The sequence below is a fragment of the Podarcis tiliguerta genome (assembly GCF_965153285.1).
Source record: "Podarcis tiliguerta genome assembly, chromosome: 14".
Classification (NCBI taxonomy): Eukaryota; Metazoa; Chordata; class Lepidosauria; order Squamata; family Lacertidae; genus Podarcis; species Podarcis tiliguerta.
The window spans coordinates 29,570,012-29,591,429 of NC_139547.1; the positions used below are offsets into that span (position 1 = coordinate 29,570,012).

Here is a 21,418-nt window from a genome sequence, read left to right on the forward strand (position 1 = left end):
CTGGAAGGGTCATCCAGTCCAAACCCCTGCAATGCAAGAGTTACAACCAAAGAACCCTTGACAGGTGGCCATCCAGGCTCTGCTTTCAAACCTTCAATGAAAGAGAGCCCTCCACGCAGACACAGAGGTTCCTTCTCCCCTCCCATCCTCTCAATAGCAAACTGGTCCACACAAGGCACTCTGAAATTTCAGGCAGGCCCCTCTTTAAAGCAGGAAGCCAAACTCTTTGGAAGACACCACTCTTTGGAAAGTAAAACAAATCCAGCCTACAGCAAAGCATTTGTCACACATGTGCATCACGTCATGTGTTCTGTTGGTCACATCTTGCTCCCTCTAGTCATTCCCATGGCCCTCTTGCATCTCTGCTTTTCAGCTTCCTCCACAGCCCCAATTTCTTTATTTCCAACAACCCTCTTGCCAGAAATTAGCCAGTATATTCTGTTGAGGTTTTTTTCCATGTTTACCTTTGACTCGTGTCTTAGAAACAGAAAAACTTTATTATCAATATTCTATGGACTATCGGGTTGCACACATTCCATGACATCACAGCAGCTCAGCCAACAGGTGGGAGGGTAGCTTTCATGTGGACCATCCTCAGAAACGAAGTGATCCCTTCCAAGATTATTGGAGGAAAAAGTGTCCAGTGCCGTTTACATAGTCCAAATGAATATAAAGATAGCTGCGTTTTTAAAAATGTACTGATTGGTATACGCGAAGAAGAAGGTATCTTGCTCCAAAGCGTAATTGGCATTGAATGTCTGGGCCCTGGTGAGGCTCATCCCGGTGCCCTGAGGCCATGAAGATGGTGCTCTGGGGGATCTTCTGAAGTCACCAGGCAAGCATTCACTAAATCCCACCCCATAACTCTGCATGGGGAAAATCAGATACCTCCCCAGTTTCTATGCAAGGTGTCCCATTTTGGACGAAGGACAATCTGTATCTCAGTCGGAGTGGAGCCTGGGGACAGGAAAAAAACAAGATATAAAGAGGAAAGACAGACACATAGACACTCTGCAATTTCTGGCAGGCCCCTCTTTAAAGAAGGAATCCAAACTCTTGCCCATTCTCTCTCTGGTGCAAACCTGCCAGGGCAAATTCAGCTGTAGTGGAGATCGTTCCACTCCTATCTAGAGCACGGTAAATTTGGGGAAGGGGATACTGCCAATGGACCTAAACGGGCCTCTCTGTTTTTTCCCAACTTCCTTCCGGCAGGCTTCTAAATCTGTTTCTTACAAAAAGCAGATGCTATGATCCTATCTTGGATATGGGCTTTACACAATTCCCATTCGACAGTCTGAGGAGAAGCTGAACCCTCATCAGTTTCAAAACGTTCCTGAAGTTCGCCTCGCCCCCCCCCCCCCGTCTTCTAACATTTTCATCCCTACATCTCAGTCAGCAGGGCCAGTGGTCAGAGGTGATGGCGATGGTTGTGATAGGACTCCAACAACATCTGGAGGAGCACAGATGCTCCCCAGCTCTGCCCCACATTCTGAAAAGGCAGCCAAAGAAAGGAGCCACTGGTACCCAGCTGCTGCTGGGCAGTCTGCTGCCCAGACCACAAACCCCAACCTGATCCAGCCACATACCTGGTGAGGGTTGGCCAGAAGCAGTACTTGAGAAATCACTGTTGGGGGAAGGAGTGGGTTGAAGGCCGGCAGCTCGGAGCCTGTGGCTGGTTGCAGCTTGATGGCCATCGACTATCATTCAGCAGCAAGGAAGAGGAGAGGGAGAGAGAGAGAGGAAGAAGGATGAGCTCTCCTCAGGCACAAGCTCAGCCCAAGTGGGGTCGTTGGGACAACTCCATGGCTCAGTGCCCCAGCAGCATATCAATCACAACATTTTATAAATTATCCCCTCTTTCTGTTTCAAGTTGAAACCCCCAAGGAAAATACACCCTCATACCGCAAAGCAGGAAGGCAAGGCAAAAGTGACAAAAACAGAGGTCAGGCCAAAGACCTGCTGGAAGAGAAACGTTTTCTGCTGGCCTGGTCTGTATGGGAACCTAAGATCCTTGTGACATCAGGTGACTGACAGGTGGGAAAAGCCTCACCCTTCCCTAACAGCAGCAAGAAATGGAACCTTTAGCATCGTCGGCCGAGTCCTGTGGGACCTTTTGCCACTGGAGATTCAGCAGGGGCCATCTAACGCCTGCTGAAAACTCTTATATTCTGCCATACCCGTGCAGGCAATTAAGAATAGCTCCTTCACAATGGTGTCTGCTTTTTAACTTTTGTTATGGCTTGTATTGTATTGCTTTATGTTTTTATTGCTATAACCCGCTTTGTTAAATTATTTATGGCACAGCGGCATACACATATTTTTATAAGTAAATAAATGAAGGGCACTATGTAACTTCCTTAATAAAATACAACAATCCACAGGGAGGGAGGAATCCTGCTGGTCAGGAGCACAGCTCTCTTGCCTAGATTAAGAGCCAGTTTCTCTCACCTTGGGCACAGCAGCCTGGAAGACGATGTGCTGGACTGGGTTAGGGGCAGTGCTCAGCAGGGAGAGAACCAGCACCCTGGTGGCTGGTTGGCCGGGAACCGGGTCCCTGGAGAAGTGGAGCATGGCTTTCAGGCCCTTCTCCTCATAGACCGTGACCGGGGGGATCGTGCCTGTTGGGGGCAAGAAGACAGACAACATGGGAAGCTGCCTTACACAGAGTAAGACCACTGGGGTCAACTAGCTCCACACTGTCTACACTGACTGGCAACAATGCAATGACCCTCCAGGATTTCAGGCAGAGGTGTCTATCAGCCATACTTGGGAGATACTAGAAACTGAACTCAAGACCTTCTACACCCAGAACAGACAGAATCATAGAATTGTAGAGTTGGGAAGGACCATGAGGGTCATCTAGTTCAACCCCCTGCAATGCAGGAACCTTTTGCCCAATGTGGGGCTTGAACCCACAACCCTGAGATTAAGAGTCTCCTGCTCTACCAACTGAGCTATCCCAGCTATGCTCTACCACTGTCCTTAGGCAATCTGGTGGCTAGGATGAGGATGCCAGGATCCAGAGGGAGGGGCAGGGAAAGTGGCTGGGGGGAGCATTTATTTATTTCATACAATTTATATACTGCTTGATTGCAGAAATCTTCATCCCAGTTTGCATAAAGAATAAGACAGTAAGGTAATTAGTAAAAACTATTACAGCATGGATCACTGCCTTGCCATGGCAAAGGGGCGTGAATAACTCAGAGAAGCTATGAACTATGCCGAGCAGGGCACCCAAGATGGACAGGTCATAGTGGAGAGTTTTGACCAAACGTGATCCACCTGGAGCAGAAACCGGCAAGCCACTCCAGTATCCCTGCCAAGAAAACTCCATGGACAAAGACAACAGGCATATAAAAGTTATGACGCTGGTAGATGAGCCCCTCAGGTCGGAAGGCGTCCAACATGCTACTGAGGAGGAGAAGGGGATGACAGAGGACGAGATGGTTGGATAGTGTTCTCGAAGCTACCAGCATGAGTTTGACCAAACTGCGGGAGGCAGTGGAAGACAGGAGTGCCTGGCGTGCTCTGTTCCATGGGGTCACGAAGAGTCGGACACGACTAAACAACAACAAATTACAGCATTCAAAAATATTAAAACCATCCATAGAGCTAAAAACACACCAGCATCCCAAACATCAGGCTTGTCTAAAAATGTTTCTGGCAGGTGATGAAAAGAACAGAGAGGCAGGGAGTTCTCATGTTTTGGTTGCTGCCACACTAGGAGACCAGTTTCCATAAAATGTAGAATGGGCATTGTGTGGCACCTATAATGCGGCCAGTCCTGCAGATCAAAGCAATTGAGAGGGTGTATAATATTGTCCCAGATTACTGGGGGCTTTGTATACTAATGGTGTAACACCTTGAGCCTGGCCAGGTAGCAAATAAGCAACCACTGCAGATATCTGAGCACAGGTGTGAAATCCTAACACGGCCTCACTCCCATCAGCAATCGTGCTGCAGCATTCTGCACTAGCTGCAGCTTCTGAATCGGGCTCAAGGGAAGCCCCACACAGAGTGCATTGCAGTAATCTACTCTGGAAGTAGCCAGCGCATGAACTACTTGCAGCCAAGCCTTCCCGGTCCAGGAATGGCCGTAGCTGCCATGCCAACTGCAGTTGGCAACAGGTAGCCACAGACCCTCACAGAGGGGCAAAGCCGAACCCTATATGGGGCTCTGTCGCCCCACCAGAGTCCACATCCCACCACCAGATCGGGGGCAGCTGCTCAGCTCCTGCCCTGTGAACAGTGGCGTAGTGTGGGGGGTGCAGGGGGGGTCGGCCGCACCAGGCGCAACAACTGGGGGGGGGAGCGTTCGCTCTCTGCCCCTACTAAAATCCACGGGTTAGGGGGCGCAAATTACTTGCCTTGCCCTGGGTGCTGACAACCCACGCTACACCACTGCCTGTGAAGAAAAGCCCCCATCCTGGCACTTACTCAGAGTAATGGAACTCAGCGGAATTGAAAGCTTGGCCAAGGAGCCGCTGGAGGACGCAGGGCAAGGCGGCAAAGGTGCTGGTGCCATTTCAGGTATTTGGCTGGAGACTGGAGGAGCCGCCGCCGTCGGGCTGATGGGGAGACCTGGGGAAAGAGAGCCTTAGGAACGTGGAGGCAACATCACTATCCCAGCAGGGAACTAACCCTTTCCTTCTGCAGCTCCCCTCCCCACACCCTGGCTGCCTCTTGCTTAGATGCTAATGCTGCAGCAACATCCCCAAAGGCTCCTCCTCCAGCTTTGGTCATCCATGAAGACCCTGGTCCAGGATGTGCAGCAGGATCTGAAGCCAACGAGGGTGCAAGCAGCTCAGACCCACTCCTCTTCCACCAGCCCAGGAGAAGGAGGGTGGCTCTTGAGGCCCCTGGCCTGGTTTTCTCATAGCTGGCTCTCCCTTGGGGGCTCTCAGAAGACCCCACTGGAAGGAAACAGGGCAACTATAACAAGGACAGTTCTAACATTTATTTATTCTAGGGTTTGGAAACAGTTCCACAGCAGTGCACAAAAACAAGAGTCTAAAGCATAATGGAAATCATAAAGCGGTGTTGAAAACATGGAGCCAACAACAGCTTGTTATGTCCTGGTTTGGAAAACACATAGAGTTGCATTCAATCATATTCAGAACCAGTGTGGTGTAGTGGTTAGTGTTGCACTAGAAAGTGGGAGAGCCAGGGCTTTTTTCCCAGCCAGAACTGAGTTCCAGCACCTCTCAGGTGCCATTATACGAGAACCAGGGAGGCATTTATAGTGAGTTCCAGCACCTCTTTTTCTAGAAAAATAGCACTGGGGAGAACTATGTACACCACCTTGGGCTAGTTGGAGGAAAGGTGGAATATAAATATAATACATCACATATTATTAATAATAATATTTTACCCACTCTGAGCCCAAGTTCGTTATGGCCAGGGTCTACCCTGCATAAAAGCTAAGTCCATTAATTTCAATGGGTCTACTCTAAGTAGGGCTAGCACTGAATACAACTCTTGCCCTCCTCAAACATTCTCCTCCTACAGGCCCTTCCCAACCACAGGAAGCAGGGCTTTCTACATCAGGGAAGATGCAGCCCCTGAGAACTCCAGTCCAAGACACCAACCTAACATCAGCTCATCATCCAGTGAGTGGGTAGAAGACGAGGAGAGGAGCCTCTCTAAGAAAGGCTCAGTCTTTGCGTTCTCTTGCAAGGGAGCCTGGCACCCAGCACCCAGCTCAGAGAGGTCGATGAGGGTGAGGCTGCTCGCAGCGTCTGGAAGGGGCTGAGGTCCAGCTGAAAGGAAAGCAAGATTTGTTTTTTAAACAAAGTAGATGACTATCCCAAGGAGGCTCAGCTGGTAGAGAATGCTGGGGAAAGGGAAGATCTTCCATGCACAATTTCAGATTGCTGCCAGCAGTTCTCCCGACAAAGGTGGGACTCCCTTCCTCCTCCCCCCCCCCAACTCTACCGGCCTTGCATTTCACTTGTAAGGCAGACAGCCAAGAACTTAACCGAGATCCACCACTCAAAGCAAAACGCTTCTGACACAAATCCGTTCTCTTGGGAGCAAGATAGCATAACTTCAGCCTTACTAAACAAGCAAGAAAACCAGCAAACTGTGTCAGGCTTTTGAAACTGTAGGCTGGCTAGCTGCTCTGGTTTAGCAAAGCTTCCCAAAGTGCTCCCTGACTATTCTGACCTGCAGAGCAGAATGTTTTCATTTACTGTGGTGCTTCAAAGCAGAGACTTAAAGAGCTGGCAGCTTTTTTATAAAGGGGGCCATCCTGCAGTTTGTGGTTCGCAAAGCAGAGTAGTCACCTGATGCGGTTTTCTGCTCGCCCTTCTGACCCTCCTTTTTTCCTTCCTTCTCAAAGCCACCTCCTCACCCCCCTCTTTAAATCCCTACCCAACAACTCTGAAGAACAAAAAGGCACCTGTATGATAGCTCAGTCAGTAGGGCATGGGACTCTTGATCTCAGGGTAGTGGGTTTGAGTCCCACATTAGGCAAAAGGTTCCTGCATTGCAGATGACTGGACAAATGTGGTCCCTTCCAACTCTACTATGATTCACCCTAGCCCATCTCAATCTGCCCCTTGGCTTCACTGCAAGCAGGGCCTCCCCCAGACCCTTTACAAGACAGGGACAGCCTTGCCAACCTTGACCTACCAGCAGCACCACCAGACCTGGTCCCAGAATCCCCAGCGGTACCCACAACGTCCTTGTAAGAGCACAGCACCCGTGTGAGCCTGTCACTTGCCTGCAGAACCTCCCCTACAGAAGCAACAAGAGTGAGAATTTGCACCACGAGCTTCACTCAACAATTACAAGAAAACAATTGTTATTTGTAGGGTGGGGGCTGCTTTGTTCCATGTGTTCTGTATTATTAGCATTAAAAAAAAAAATTAAGTTACCCCTGTTAACAAATTAAAACCCTGGAATTCTAATCCTCAGGGCTAACAAAACACACACAAACCCCATCTAATAAAATTGATTTCACCCCAAAATGGAAAACGAGCGAGGTCCCAACTAAAGAAAAATGGCAACTTAAGTTGACAGAATATGCACAACTCACAGACTTAACAAATAGAATAAGAGAACAAGAACATACGTTTAAAGAAGATTGGAAAACGTTTGTTGAATATATGGAAAATAATGATGTACAGCTGAAAACATTGGCAGCATTAAGATAAATTAAACAGTGTAAATAAGTTTTGATGGATGCAACAATGGAATACTGAATGGTATAGTTTTTGTAAAATATGCAGGGATTTATGATATGTAAAATGAACCATGGAAAGAGAAGAAGGGAAGTCACTGATATCTTAAGGATGTAAAATGAGTATCTTAAACTGTAAAATAGAAAACTTAATAAAAATTATATATAAATAAATAAAAGTGATTTCAAATCCAGCAGTTTCCTAATTCCCTTCCCAGCCAGGACAAAACTGCATTTATTGGGCCTCTGTAACATCCCTCTCTCTACACACACACCCCTGCCCAGCCCCTCCACTTCCCTTCCCTTGTTTGTCTTTCCCGTTCTTACCCAGAGCCTCCTCGTCTTCCACCGTCTCGCTGGCCACACGGAAGAGCAGCGGTTTCAGCCTCTCGCACTTGGCAAACGTGGCCTGTGGAAGGACATAGCCAGAGGGGAAGTGCCGCTGGCTCAGCCTCACAGCCCAGCTGACCCAGCCTTACCCCACCCCAGCTGGCCCGAGGGGAGGAAGAAAGCGCACCACGCATGCTCAGAGAAACTTTATTCATCGTGTTATTATAATATTCCACTACATGTTTCAGGGCAGATTCCAGGCACCCAGAATTCAGTTAAGCCCAGTCCAGTTTTCTAGCCAGAGGGGTACATATGCAACCGAAGAACATCAGCAAAACCCTTGCAGCCAAAGGTCCCTTGAGCCCAACATCCTCTCCTCACCAAGGAGGCCAACAAAATGCCACAATGGGAAGCCCGCAGACAGGACCTGGGTGCAACAACCGCAGTGCTTTTCCACCTTGTGTGATTCCCAGCAAGTGGTATTCATTGAGAATCGTGGGAAGGAATCTGAAAACAGAGGTCCTCTCTCTCCCCTGGTGTCAAACGAGTCAACCAATGCATACTGCAGAGGCCCCACCATTGTCCTCAAGAGCCCCCTCCCCATAGCCAGGCAGAGGGAGGTCCTGGAGCATATGGGGCTGCCCTAGAGAAAGGCCTTACAGAGCATGCCAGCTGCTGTGCCTTTCATGCCTGGACTTCAGAGGTGCTCCCCAAGGGTTGTGAGGGGGGGGGAGGGAGAGAGCAGGACTTACCTGCAGAAGCTCCAGGGCTGACGTGGGGGTCCCGGCTCCCTTGCTTTCTTGCCAGCTTCTCAGCATCTCCTCCAATGCCTCTGCGCTGCTGCGGGCTTCCTTCAGAGCGTTCAGTCGCCTGGAGACCTTAGCCGATTTCTCCTGCTCCTGCAATGGGCCAAACACACTCAGATTCTTTAGCTGTGTTGCAGAGGGTGGGGCTAGATGACCCCTGGGACCCTTATTCCAACTCTACAATTCTGTGACTCTATGATTCTAGGTCACAAGGTATTTCCCCTAAGCAATTAGCAGCCTCAGCTTGTTCCTCTCATATCAAGGTCTGATAATAAACTGAGCCCTAGAAAAGCAAACCAGAGAAAGTTTGAAGACGACCTAAGAATCTGTGCTGGCATTTCTTTATTTGTTGCCTTTATATCGTTTCCCCTCCAAGGAGCTCAAGGATTCTCCCCTCTATTCATACACAGTTCTCCTGCACTTCACCACAACAACCCTGTGAGGTAGGTGAGGCCGCAAGGAGTGAAGTTACAAGGAACCAGGCAGAGGGCCTTCTTGGTAGTGGTGCCCACCTTGTGGCATGCCTTCCCATCAGATGTCAAGGAGTTAAGTAACTATACAACTTTAAGAAGACATCTGAAGGTTTTTATATTTATTGGAAGCCACCCAGAGGCAACTCAGTCAGATGAGTGGGGTAATAATAATGCAGTAATTGGCCCAAAGTCACATCCAGTGAGCTTCATGGCTGAGGGGGGATTAGAACCCTGGTCTCTTCCAGGTCATAGTCCAGCACTTTAACCATTACACCACACTGGCTTCTCCATGAGAATGGAGCCCTCTGGCACCAGATGCTGCCAGACAATGGGGGGAAATGGCAGAGAGAAGGCCTACCTCTCTGATCATCCCTTTGATCAGCCTGTTTGCTGCCTGAAGGTCCTCTGGGTTTTTGCTTTTCAGGAGCCTTGTTAAAAGCTGAGGAGAGGAGGAGAGAAGGTGAGGACCAGGCCAGAAGCATCACCGCACAGTCAATGGCACACTTCGTCTCAAGCAAAGCTGTTCAGGAGCAAAAAAAGGGGGGGAGGAGAGACTCCTACTTTTTTTAAAAAAAGGGCTGCTTTGAATAGTTACCAACAAGGCTTTCAGATGGTCTGGTTTTGCATGGAAAAAGCAGCATTTCTCAGAATAAAGTTTTATAACCAGGATATTTTAAAAAAAACCAAGGGAAGGGCTGTAGGCTCAGGGGACAAAAGTCTGCTTTGCATGCAGAAAGTCCTTGATTCAATCCCCAAAAGGCTTGTCAGGGGCCCCCGTGGGTCACCCTGTCGGCACCCACTACCCAAGTCCATGATTGACATGAGCAATAGTGGCGGTGCAGCGTCCAGCTTGACCACAAGGAGGAGCAGGTTACCTTGGATTTCTCATCATCAGCATCAAAAATGGAGCTAGCCGGCCGTGGAGAAGGTGGTGGCAGAATTTTGTCTTCCGGTAGTTTGGGGTCTTGTTTGACGATCCCTGAAATAAAGCTTTGCAGTGTTGGCACACTCACAGTTCAAGGATGCTTAGGGGCCATTTAAAGTGGCAAATCACAACAGAAAAGGCATTTAAAGCTAGTTGCCCGATGCTGGAATTCAGAGATTCAAAATGCAAGAAACTAAAAATTGAAAGCAAAGGAGCAAAAGCTGGCCTTAAACCGCCTGCAATTTGTCATCTACAAGGCTTCAGATTCCACCGCAAAAACTTTTGGATGCAGCTGTCGGACTAGAATTTGCTTTCTAAAATGGATGATCGTTAGAGATGAATCTTAAAGCAGTATGTTAAAGGGGATGAATTGGAGTATATATGAGAGTGGGAAAGCAGTTGAGGGGGGGAGGTATTTAAATTAAATTAAATTTGGTTATGATGCTTTATAAATTTGAAAATGAATAAAAATTAATTGGCAAAAAAAAAAGTGGCGGACTAAGACCTGGGAGACCAGGGTTCAAACCTCCCCACCTGGCCATGAAGCTCAATAGGTGTGACCTTCGGCAGTCACCACTTCTCAGCCTTAGCCACCTCACATGGTTGTTGTGAGGAATAAGTGAGGAGAAAATGGAGGCCAACTTGAGCTTCTTGGAAGAAAATGAGGAGATACAAGGGCAATACAGTGGTACCTCAGGTTACATACACTTCAGGTTACATACGCTTCAGGTTACAGACTCCGCTAACCCAGAAATAGTGCTTCAGGTTAAGAACTTTGCTTCAGGATAAGAACAGAAATCGGGCTCCGGCAGCGTGGCGGCAGCAGGAGGCCCCATTAGTTAAAGTGGTGCTTCAGGTTAAGAACAGTTTCAGGACCTCCGGAACGAATTAAGTACGTAACCAGAGGTACCACTGTAAATAAATAGACCCACCACAGTAAGTAGTTTAGAAGAGATAAGAGAGGTAAAGCTGCAAAACCCCTTTTTTGTGGTCCCAGGAAGAAAAATACTTTGTTCTGCTTTCTCACGGAAAAACCTCGTGAGGGAAAAGGTTGTTAGAAGAATTTTGGTCAGCAGGCTTGTGGTTTAAGGCCACGTGACTTTGAGATGGGAAGGGGGTGGGGGAGAACACAGACAGAAGAAACAGCTAAATGGAGACCTTGTTTCTTCAACATTTGATAAGCGTCGCGGATTTTCACTTCCTGAGGAAACCACACCATCCAACTGAACAGCAGCTCGACGATGCGGGATTTGACTCTGTCCGTCGACCACTCTCCGAGATACTGGGAAGCCCAAAGTAAAGATGGTTGGAACCAGAAGAAGAAAGACCACCACCTTGGGGAGTCCCCCCGCTCCTCACAAAGCAAGACTATGCCCGCGGCATCTTGTACTCCCACCCACTAGAAATAAATCCTTGTACATTTCAGATGTTTTCTGCCTTCAAAGGATGCACCTGTACCCTTAACAGTGGGAACAGGGGATAACCAGTGGCCCTGCAGATGTTGCTGGAAGTACAGAATCAACCCCTCTTTTAAAAACAACCACACACAACCCCAACTTTATCTTGACCTTTAGGACTCTGAGGAGGCCCTTCTGAAGAGACCTCCCAGCCACCCCATTTCTGACAAGGGCTCCCTCCCTTCCAGGCTTCTTTTTCTATATAATAATAATAATTTATTATTTATACCCTGCCCATCTGGCTGGGTTTCCCCAACCACTCTGGGCTGTTCCTAATAGAATATTAAAAACACAACAAAACATCAAACATTAAAAACTTCCCTAAACAGGGCTGCCTTCAGATGTCTTCTAAAAGTCAGATAGTTGTTTATTCCCTTGACATCTGATGGGAGGGTATTCCACAGGATGGGCGCCACTACCGAGAAGGCCCTCTGCCTGATTCCTTGTAACTTCACTTTTCACAGTGAGGGAACCGCCAGAAGGCCCTCGGAGTTGGACCTCAGTGTCTGGGCTGAACGATGGGGGTGGAGATGCTCCTTCAGGTATACTGGGCCAAGGCCGTTTAGGGCTTTAAAGGTCAGTACCAGCACTTTGAATTTCTGAGCTTCACCTGCCTGGGCACTCACCTTGGGAGAAAGGACCTTGATGAGACCGTTCAGAAATCGGAACTTCCCCATTTCATGATGGAAATTCTCTCCGCAGTTGTTCACACACATCTCCAAGACCTCGTAGGGGGAAAGAGGCAAACACAAACCTTGATCCTAAAAGAGCCCCCAAGACCCCATCACACCAGCCTTGTCCTTAGGCAGTGGGGTCACCAAGCCATTCAAGGTGATGACAAAAGGTGCAGAAAACAGAGCCAGGTAACTTTCTCTAGGTAAAGGCAGCGGAAAAGGGGACCCAGGGGTGCAGGGAGGGGGAGGTGCTATTTTCTCTGAGTCTTCATAACTCCAAATAGAAGTGCAAAGGGCAGCCATCACTGGCTGGGTGCTCTCCAGATGTTTTGCACTGCAATTCCTATCAGCTGCAGCCAGCATTTCTGGTGGGAGCTATAGTCGAAAACACCTTACAGGTCAGTCACTAGGTTGATGAAGGCTGGCAGAGAGACTCTGGGTTGGTTAATCCATATCTGCCCTTGCTCATCTCGATATGGGAATTTCAGGAAGGAGAAAAATACTCTGCACATGCTCACAGACGCTGCATTTTTAATAACTTCACACTGGATGCAACTGACCCCTGGCACTGAGAACTGATTCCAAGCCTAAGCTAACAGGCTGTTCAGAATAAGCAGGGAAGGTGTGCCAAGCAGTGCCAGTTGTCAGGCATAGCTCAGTGAACAAATGAGGTAGGAGAAGGTGGACTCAATCAGGCTGAGACTGATTGGGATGGGGGGTGGGCGAAGGTTATGTAATGCAGATGTGACAAGCTACAAGAGCAGGAAGCTCCCCTCTCAAAAAAAGAGGAAAAAAAGAACCACCAAACTGCAGAATTCTCAACCCAGATGCTCATCAGCAGCTGCTCTGTCCACACAGCAAATGGGGGAACAAGAAGCCTGGACTCCAAAGAGGAAATGCAAGGCTTTGCATGCACAATATCCCTGTGTCCAGGATACCGCAGGACACACTGGGTTGCACAATGCTCACACTTATTTATTGCATTTATATCCCACCTTTTTCTCCAAGGAGAGCAAGTACACAGCTCTCCCTCTTCTTATTTAATCCCCACAACTAACCAGTTATGGGTCCGAGAGGCAGACCCAAGGTCACCCTTCATGTCCAAGTGGGAATTTGAACCCAGGATTTCCAGGCCCTGGTACACTTACGGTTAGTGCATGCAGAGCCTCTGCCTCCTGCGGCGACTGGATCTTATGTTCCAGCAACTTCAGAGCTGCAGCAATGCTGAGAGAGAGGTAAAAAAGAAAAACAGTCATGCCAGAGTCCCTGAAAGCATTCTTGAATTCACCTTCACAACAACCAGAGGAGGCAGGTGGGTATTGCTGTCAGGGAGAGCCAAAGCTCAATGGGAGAGCATCTGCTTGGCATGCAGAAGGTCCAGGAAGGGCTGGGGGGGGGATGCTCCCTGCCTGAAAAACTTGGGAGAGCCACAGCTGCCAGTCAGCATGCACACAGAATCATAGAATCATAGAATCATAGAGTTGGAAGAGACCACAAGGGCCATCGAGTCCAACCCCCTGCCAAGCAGGAAACACCATCAGAGCACTCCTGACATATGGTTGTCAAGCCTCTGCTTAAAGACCTCCAAAGAAGGAGACTCCACCACACTCCTTGGCAGCAAATTCCACTGTCAAACAGCTCTTACTGTCAGGAAGTTCTTCCTAATGTTTAGGTGGAATCTTTTTTCTTGTAGTTTGGATCCATTGCTCCGTGTCCGCTTCTCTGGAGCAGCAGAAAACAACCTTTTATATATTTGAACATGGCTATCATATCCCCCCTTAACCTCCTCTTCTCCAGGCTAAACATGCCCAGCTCCCTTAGCCGTTCCTCATAAGGCATCGTTTCCAGGCCTTTGACCATTTTGGTTGCCCTCCTCTGGACACGTTCCAGTTTGTCAGTGTCCTTCTTGAACTGTGGTGCCCAGAACTGGACACAGTACTCCAGGTGAGGTCTGACCAGAGCAGAATACAGTGGCACTATAACTTCCCTTGATCTAGATGCTATACTCCTATTGATGCAGCCCAGAATTGCATTGGCTTTTTTAGCTGCCACGTCACACTGTTGGCTCATGTCAAGTTTGTGGTCAACCAAGACTCCTAGATCCTTTTCACATGTACTGCTCTCAAGCCAGGTGTCACCCATCTTGTATTTGTGCCTCTCATTTTTTTTGCCCAAGTGCAATACTTTACATTTCTCCCTGTTAAAATTCATCTTGTTTGTTTTGGCCCAGTTCTCTAATCTGTCAAGGTCGTTTTGAAGTGTGATCCTGTCCTCTGGGGTGTTAGCCACCCCTCCCAGTTTGGTGTCATCTGCAAATTTGATCAGGATGCCCTTGAGTCCATCATCCAAGTCGTTGATAAAGATGTTGAATAAGACCGGGCCCAAGACAGAACCCTGTGGCACCCCACTAGTCACTCTTCTCCAGGATGAAGAGGAACCATTGATGAGCACCCTTTGCGTCCGGTCAGTCAGCCAGTTACAAATCCACTGAGTGGTAGCATAGTCAAGACCGCATTTTACCAGCTTCTTTACAAGAATATCATGGGGCACCTTGTCAAATGCCTTGCTGAAATCAAGGTAGGCTACATCCACTGCGTTCCCTTCATCTACCAGGCTTGTAATTCTGTCAAAAAATGAGATCAGGTTCGTCTGACATGACTTATTTTTCAGAAATCCATGCTGACTATTGGTGATCACAGCATTCCTTTCTAGGTGCTCACAGATTGTTTGCTTGATGATCTGCTCCAGAATCTTCCCTGGTATTGATGTCAGACTGACTGGGCGATAATTATTTGGGTCCTCCCTTTTCCCCTTTTTGAAAATAGGGACAACATTTGCCCTCCTCCAGTCTGCTGGGACTTCGCCTGTTCTCCAGGAATTCTCAAAGATGATTGCCAGTGGTTCTGAGATCACATCTGCCAGTTCTTTTAATACTCTTGGATGCAGTTCATCTGGCCCTGGAGACTTGGATACATCTAAACTAGCCAAGTATTCTTGTACTATCTCCTTAGTTATTCTGGGCTGTGTTTTCTCTACTGAATCATTTGCTCCAAATTCTTCAGGCCGGGCATTGTTTTCTTTATCGGAGAAGACTGAGGCAAAGAAGGCATTGAGGAGTTCAGCCCTTTCTGTGTCCCCTGTTTGCATTTCACCATCTTCTCCTCTGAGTGACCCCACTGTTTCTTTGTTCTTCCTTTTGCTACGAACATACCCATAGAAGCCTTTTTTGTTGCTTTTAACCTCTCTAGCAAGCCTGAGTTCATTCTGTGCTTTAGCTTTTCTGACTTTGTGTCTACACGTGCTGGCTATTTGAGCTAGCACAATCCTGAGCTAGCACAAGGCAGTTTCCTATGTTTTCAAGAGAAAGAGGGCAGTTTGCTCAGTGATGGGCAAGAGAAGATCTGTACTTCTGCACCCAAGACCAGCTCTCTGCTATTGCCACACAAGATCCAGGGATATCTCATAGGCAGCTGACACCTGCCACTTCCAACTGCATGGCATTTTAGGGTAATATCTGCTGAACCCTGTTATTTGGGTTTTTTTTCTCAGTCTCTACAGGAAAGTAGCTGAGGAGTGGAGGTAAACCACTCGTTGTTTCTTTTCTGAGAGTGTTGAACATGGTTTGTAAGAGTGATCACTGCTGTTCATGATGGCTAAACATGCTCCAGTCTGGCACCTTGCCAACAGGTTGTACAGGCTTTTCACGCAATATAGAAGCCAGCTGAACCTGTTTGACCAGAAACAACTGCAAAAGAAAGCAGATAGGTGCTTGAGCCACAAGAAGCGAAACTGCTCCTCAAGAAACAATAGATCATCTCCGCCAAAGGAGCTCAAGCACACTCTTGGCATGACATAAAATGCCACGCAAGAAAAGGATGGAATGAGCAGAAATTGTGCAGAAAGAGAGCTGAGGTTTGTTCCAAGCCCATCCCCAGTCAAGGAACATTGCCAGACATTCAAGTTTCAATCAGCTGCTATGTTTTAGGAGATGCAAACGCTCTCAAGAATTCGTTTGCTTTCAGCAAACAGTGCCCAAGGCTCAAGGGATTCCTGGGCAAGGAAACACAAGCAACCCACACACAACGCAACAACTGCAAGCCAGAATCTGACCACACACCGCAAGAAGAGGACAGAGGCGCTCTCCCCTCTCCTGCACTGCCTGGGAATCTCCCACAATCTGCCCTGCTGTAGTGCCTCTGCACATGGGCAAAGGGTAGCAAACAGAACTTTGGGGTAACACAAGCTCTGAAGCAGGTGGCGCTGTGGGTTAAACCAAAGAGCCTAGGACTTGCTGACCAGAAGGTCGGCGGTTCAAATCCCCGCAACGGGGTGAGCTCCCGTTGCTCGGTCCCTGCTCCTGCCAACCTAGCAGTTCAAAAGCACATCAAAGTGCAAGTAGATAAATAGGTACCACTCCGGCGGGAAGGTAAATGGCGTTTCCGTGCACTGCTTTGGTTCGCCAGAAGCGGCTTAGTCATGCTGGCCACATGACCCGGAAGCTGTACGCCGGCTCCCTCAGCCAATAAATTGAGATGAGCACCGCAACCCCAGAGTCGGCCACGACTGGACCTAATGGTCAGGGGTCCCTTTACCTTTTAAACTCTGACCACCTCTCCATGCTCAAGACAAAACCTTTGCCAACTTCCAAATCCACCTCGAGCTGGAAGTGCCCCAGCAAAAGGTTCTCCTCACCCAGTGCAGCCTTACCTGTCAGCATCTGTGTTGATCTGGTCACTAAACCTCTGGATACATTCCCAGTTTTCCTCAGGGTTACTGGGGTCTGTGGCTTTGTCTGCCATGGAAGACAAGGTTGGGAAGTGTCACAACAGTGCAGCACAGCTGGGCAAAACACCAATGTCTGATCGGCCCCAGGTGTTGCCTGCTATCCAGCCCCAGCCCTGCTCTGTTGCCAGTGAAAGGACACAGAAAAGAGAAAGGGAGCAGAAAGTGAAATAGCTTTATGCTTGGGAGGCAGCCTAGTCCTCTCCCCCAGGCAATCATATCTAAGGGGGCTGCAGTGTATTTAGGAAGGAAAGGAAGAAATAGTCACCAGACAGGGGCCTTTTCAGTGGTGGCTCCCCAGTTGTGCAAATGTCTTCCTTAGTAAAGTGTGCCTGTCTCCATTGCTAGCAACTTTCAAAAGGAACCTGAAAACATTCTTGTTTACCTGCACATCTGTTGGTGGCTGTTCCTGGAAACTCCAAGATCAGTGAATGGAAGAATGTTATAGATTGCAATTGCTTTTAGACTATTTTTAACTGTAACTGTTTTAGGGTATTCAGGTTGCAACTGCTCTTAGAATGTTTTCATCCATTTTTGCTTTCGTTTTCACATTGTGTATTTGTTTGCTAGCCTGGGCTCCTTGGGGAGGAAAGGCGAGGCATGAATTCAGTAAATATTAATAAAAATAGATACTGATGGGAGATTTGTGTTGAAAGTCTCAAGTGGGAGGATGAAAATAACAACCGTAAAGTAAATGGTACACAGAAAGGAAAGCCTTTGTTTAAAAGAAATTAGATACTTTGAAGAGGATGAGATAATATTGGATGGAGATTTTAAAAGCTTTAGATATGCCCACTGATAAAACAAAGAATAAACTGAGTTTTTGTTGTGTGTGTGTTTTTACATTTTGTAGTTTTGTTGGCAGCCAAGAAACAACAGGGAAGATCCAACCTTTTAGTTAGAAAAAAGAAACAAGAGCAGGTTTGCTATGAAAGAAAGAGACAAACTGGGGGCAGAGTGTATCTTAGAAATCTTTTTGTTTCTGAGAGTTTTGAAGACTGCAGATTTTGAAGGGAAGTTAGAAATTGTTGCAATATCCTCAAAAGAGAGAATGGTGCTTAATAATTCTGTTCATTTGACAAAAACGAAGTTATTGAGCAGTTAAAGAAAAATGAAACCATTGCACTTATAAGAGAATATACAGCTTTTAGGCTGCAATCCTATACCTACTCACTTGGGACTTACCCTATTGAACTCAACAGGACTTACTTCTGAGTAGACACATATAGGATTGCGCAGTTAACAAATGAATGGTCAGGCTCTTTAATTAGGAAGGGAAATCCAGGTGTAAAGAGGATGAGGTGTAAAGAGGATGGAGAATGTTCTTTCCACCAGTTCTCTCCAGCAGAATTTTGAAATGCTATCTACTGTATTGGCAAATTGACTGATAAATATACAGGCGTTGATCAGATGCATTTTCATGCCTGGCAGGAAAACGTCAGATTGCATCAGATTACTGCTGGCTCAAATCAGAACAGAAAAAATTACGGGGTTTTTTTTCCCCTTGCGTCAGAGAAAGCTTTTTATAGAGTGAGAAAATAATCCTTTTTTGCTGTAATGAAGGCATTTGATTTAGGGAAGCATTTATACAACAGACAGCCCTGAAGCCAGAATTAGCTGGGAATGTGTACTCTTGTTTTTATATATAAAAACAACAACAACAACAACAACAAAACTAAACAAGGAGTTACTCTTATTTGCAGAAACTAGTCAGAGGCAGCAATGCATGTGAATGCCAGTTGCTGGAGGCCACAGGAGGGAAAAGTGCCCCCTTGTGCCCAGGCCTGCTTGCTTTGCTAGCTTCCCATGGGCATCTTGTTGGTAACTGTGAGAACAGGGTGCCAGCCCAGATGGGCATTGGGCCAGATTCCAAAAAGGCTCTTCATATGTCTTTAACTTTGAGCAAGAGCAGTAAGAAATTGCCCATGAATAAAAGCAGTGAGGATAATTGGCCAATAAATATATATATATATATATCTTACATTATTTATTTATTTATTTATGAATTTATAATCCACACTTTCAAGGGGGAAAAACACAGCAAGGTAGAGTACAACATATAAAGTTATAAAAATCAGCAAATGGCCATAAAAACATGGTTAAAATTTATCAGTGAATATCAATAGACACTGACTGATTAAAACAAAACATCATTTTGTAAAGGCTTGTCTGAACAAAACAAAAAAAAAGTTTTAAAAAGAAGGGAGAATGATGAGGTATTTAAGTCTGACTAAGCCCACCTGAGTCAAGTGGGGATCGAATTTAAAAAAATTATGGCAAAATATCAGGTTATTAAGTCCAGGAGGCAAGAAGTACCTCAAACATGACGAAACTGGAAGATCCCCAAATGATCTGCCCTCAGATTAAAAAGAGAGAGAGAGAGAGTCGGCAACATTGAATAAAAGGTGTATCAAAACAGCTTTGACGGGGGGAGAAATCGGAAGGCAAAACTGTTGGGTCCCCCAGTCTGGGTTGAAAAAACACGCAGCCACTTTGACTCCGTCTTGCCTAAGGGGGCCAGTTTAAGCCGCCTGGTGCAAAACCGCTTCCGAGTTGCACCGTTTGACGCTTCAGGTGGTTTGCAAGAAAAGCTCCCAGCGGTGAGAGCTTTCCAAGACACCCCCCTCCAGGCTCATATGCCAGATTTGGGAGCGAAGGGCCGGGCCGGGTGGGGTGTCCTTTCTTCCTCCTCCCGCGTCTCAGGAGCCAAGGAGCCAAGCTCCGCGGAACTCAGCCCGGAGAGGCGCCCAGCCAGGCGCCGTAGCCTCTGAGCGCGTGCAGAGCGCCCTCCCTCTCCTCCCCACACTCACGCAGCAGCAGCTCCAGCGCGCCCGGAGGAGCCGCCCGCGCCATGGCCTGCCTCCCTCTTCCTCGGCCGGGCAGAAAATTGGCCCGGCACGCCCAGCCCCGGGTGGGACGACCCTCCGGCGCCCAGACCCCGCCTCGGCGCCCGCCCGGGGCGGAGAGAGGCAGCCGGAGCGCCGCCTCCGCGCCCGGCGCTGGGCAGCAACAGGCGGAGGCCAGGAGCAGCCCCGGGCCTGGCACTGGAGCCCCGCTGGGGAAAAGCGCACCAGAAGCCGCCGCGAGGGACCGGGAAGCCGCCCAGAGCAGCCTCTCCCCGGGGGCTCCGCGCCTCGGGCAGCTCGGCTAGGGGCAAAACATTGGCGGAGGGTGGAGGCAAGGGGAGCATAAGGGGAGAGAGGACAGGGGGCAGATAGATTTATACATCGCTTAATAAAACAGCGTAAAGTGGTTTACAAAAAAAAACCACAACCAACAAAATTATAAGAAAAATGAACAGCAATAATGTAAAACTTTCGAGAAGTTAAAATGATAGACTCAAAATGGATTAGTGTTCACATCAGCTTGGAAAAGCACAATTAAAAACCAAAGCCTCAGGCCCACAAGGAAAATAAGGATAATCCATATTACAGCAATGTTCTTGTCAGGCTGGAAGTGGGAAAAAGTTTGCCCACTCCTTTGCAACATTTGGGTTGGCCTAATGGAAGTGAGGCTCTTCTCTAAGGATTTGGATTTTTTTGTTTTTGGAAATGTTTGCCTATAGCTCAGTGGTTCCTAAGCTATTTTGGACCTCTTGGTCGCATAAACTCATCTTCTACCCTCTGCCATCTGAAAAGCATTACTATAGTCAGAATAGTAGTTATCACCACCCCGAGGAAGATAATAATGCAATACAATTCAAAATTAATAGATTGCACATTTTATTAACAATTACCTTAATTGCACATTAATGCAAACCCCAATTCAACTCTGTAGTTTGAGTGATTCCACAAAACTGAGGAACTTGATCGAGTGGTACCTGCTTTTCAAAGTCAGATAGTCATTGACACACATTGGTGCGCTGCTAGGTATCTCCACTTCCCCCAGGGGGTTGTAACACTCACTTTCAGAACCACTGCCCTATGACCTGGGGATGGGGGCCAGTTCCCATCAGCCTCACAGCCAACAGTGGTCAGGGGGAATAGTCCAACAACATCTGGAGGGGGCACCAGGATAGCCACCTTAATCTAGAGTGGGGTAGTCCAGTGGGTGGTCTGAGGGGTGCATGCACCCTCCAAGCCCTTGCACTGCTTTCCCAAAGCCCAGCAACTCACTTAGCTGGGCCGCCCTAATCTAGAGAGAACTGGGATACCCCAGACAGAAGAGAATAGTGGGCTGAAATAGAGAAGTATCAGACAATGGCCAAATCTATTAAAGATAAAGGGGGGAGTGACTCAGAATCTGGTCCCCCTCCCCACCCCCAACATGGCTGGCCTTAGGACCTTGCCTGGGTCAGCTTATCTATTGTTTGTTTTGTGCCCTATTCTTCAGCCAAAAAGGCCTGACAGTCCCTACCCTCAGGTCTACAATCTTAAGAGAAATGACAGGACAGGCAAGGGAAAGGGACAGGGAGGGAGGGAAGAAAATCAAAACTCAGGCACCAACTTCTAGACAGTTGTTCCTGTAATGACCAGCTGAGGCTGCTCAGGGACAGGAGGTGCATCATAGAGCTGGGCATTTGTTGCTGTTGTTTAGTCATTTAGTCATGTCCGACTCTTCGTGACCCCATGGACCAGAGCACGCCAGGCACGCCTGTCTTCCACTGTCTCCCGCAGTTTGGACAAACTTATGCTGGTAGCTTTGAGAACACTATCCAACCATCTTGTCCTCTGTCGTCCCCTTCTCCTTGTGCCCTCAATCTTTCCCAACATCAGGGTCTTTTCCAGGGAGTCTTCTCTTCTCATGAGGTGGCCAAAGTATTGGAGCCTCAGCTTCAGGATCTGTCCT

General features: G+C 47.8%; 1 protein-coding gene across 1 annotated transcript; it reads right to left on the bottom strand.

Annotated features, from left to right (window-relative positions):
• Positions 1–478: 478 nt before the first annotated feature.
• GGA2 (golgi associated, gamma adaptin ear containing, ARF binding protein 2) lies at positions 479–19,564 on the bottom strand. The gene is made up of 15 exons (XM_083412694.1): positions 19,441–19,564; positions 16,556–16,640; positions 12,997–13,072; positions 11,801–11,899; positions 10,876–10,999; positions 9,668–9,771; positions 9,151–9,231; positions 8,266–8,412; positions 7,511–7,592; positions 6,634–6,738; positions 5,589–5,759; positions 4,438–4,581; positions 2,449–2,618; positions 1,587–1,697; positions 479–957 (listed from the first exon to the last, which is right to left on the bottom strand). The coding sequence occupies exons 1-15, from the start codon at positions 19,481–19,483 to the stop codon at positions 847–849; spliced, it is 1,653 nt and encodes a 550-aa protein (XP_083268820.1). The 5' UTR covers positions 19,484–19,564; the 3' UTR covers positions 479–846.
• Between the last annotated feature and the right edge of the window lie 1,854 nt (positions 19,565–21,418).

Excerpts from the sequence above, each read along its gene's own strand:
- GGA2 (XM_083412694.1), bottom strand. The coding sequence starts at position 19,483 with ATGGCGCGGGCGGCTCCTCCGGGCGCGCTGGAGCTGCTGCTGC. Across the intron at positions 11,000-11,800 it reads TCAAGGTCCTTTCTCCCAAG|TATCTCGGAGAGTGGTCGAC; the intron begins GTGAGTGCCCAG and ends TGGGCTTCCCAG. Across the intron at positions 2,619-4,437 it reads GCTGAGTTCCATTACTCTGA|GCACGATCCCCCCGGTCACG; the intron begins GTAAGTGCCAGG and ends TGCCCCCAACAG.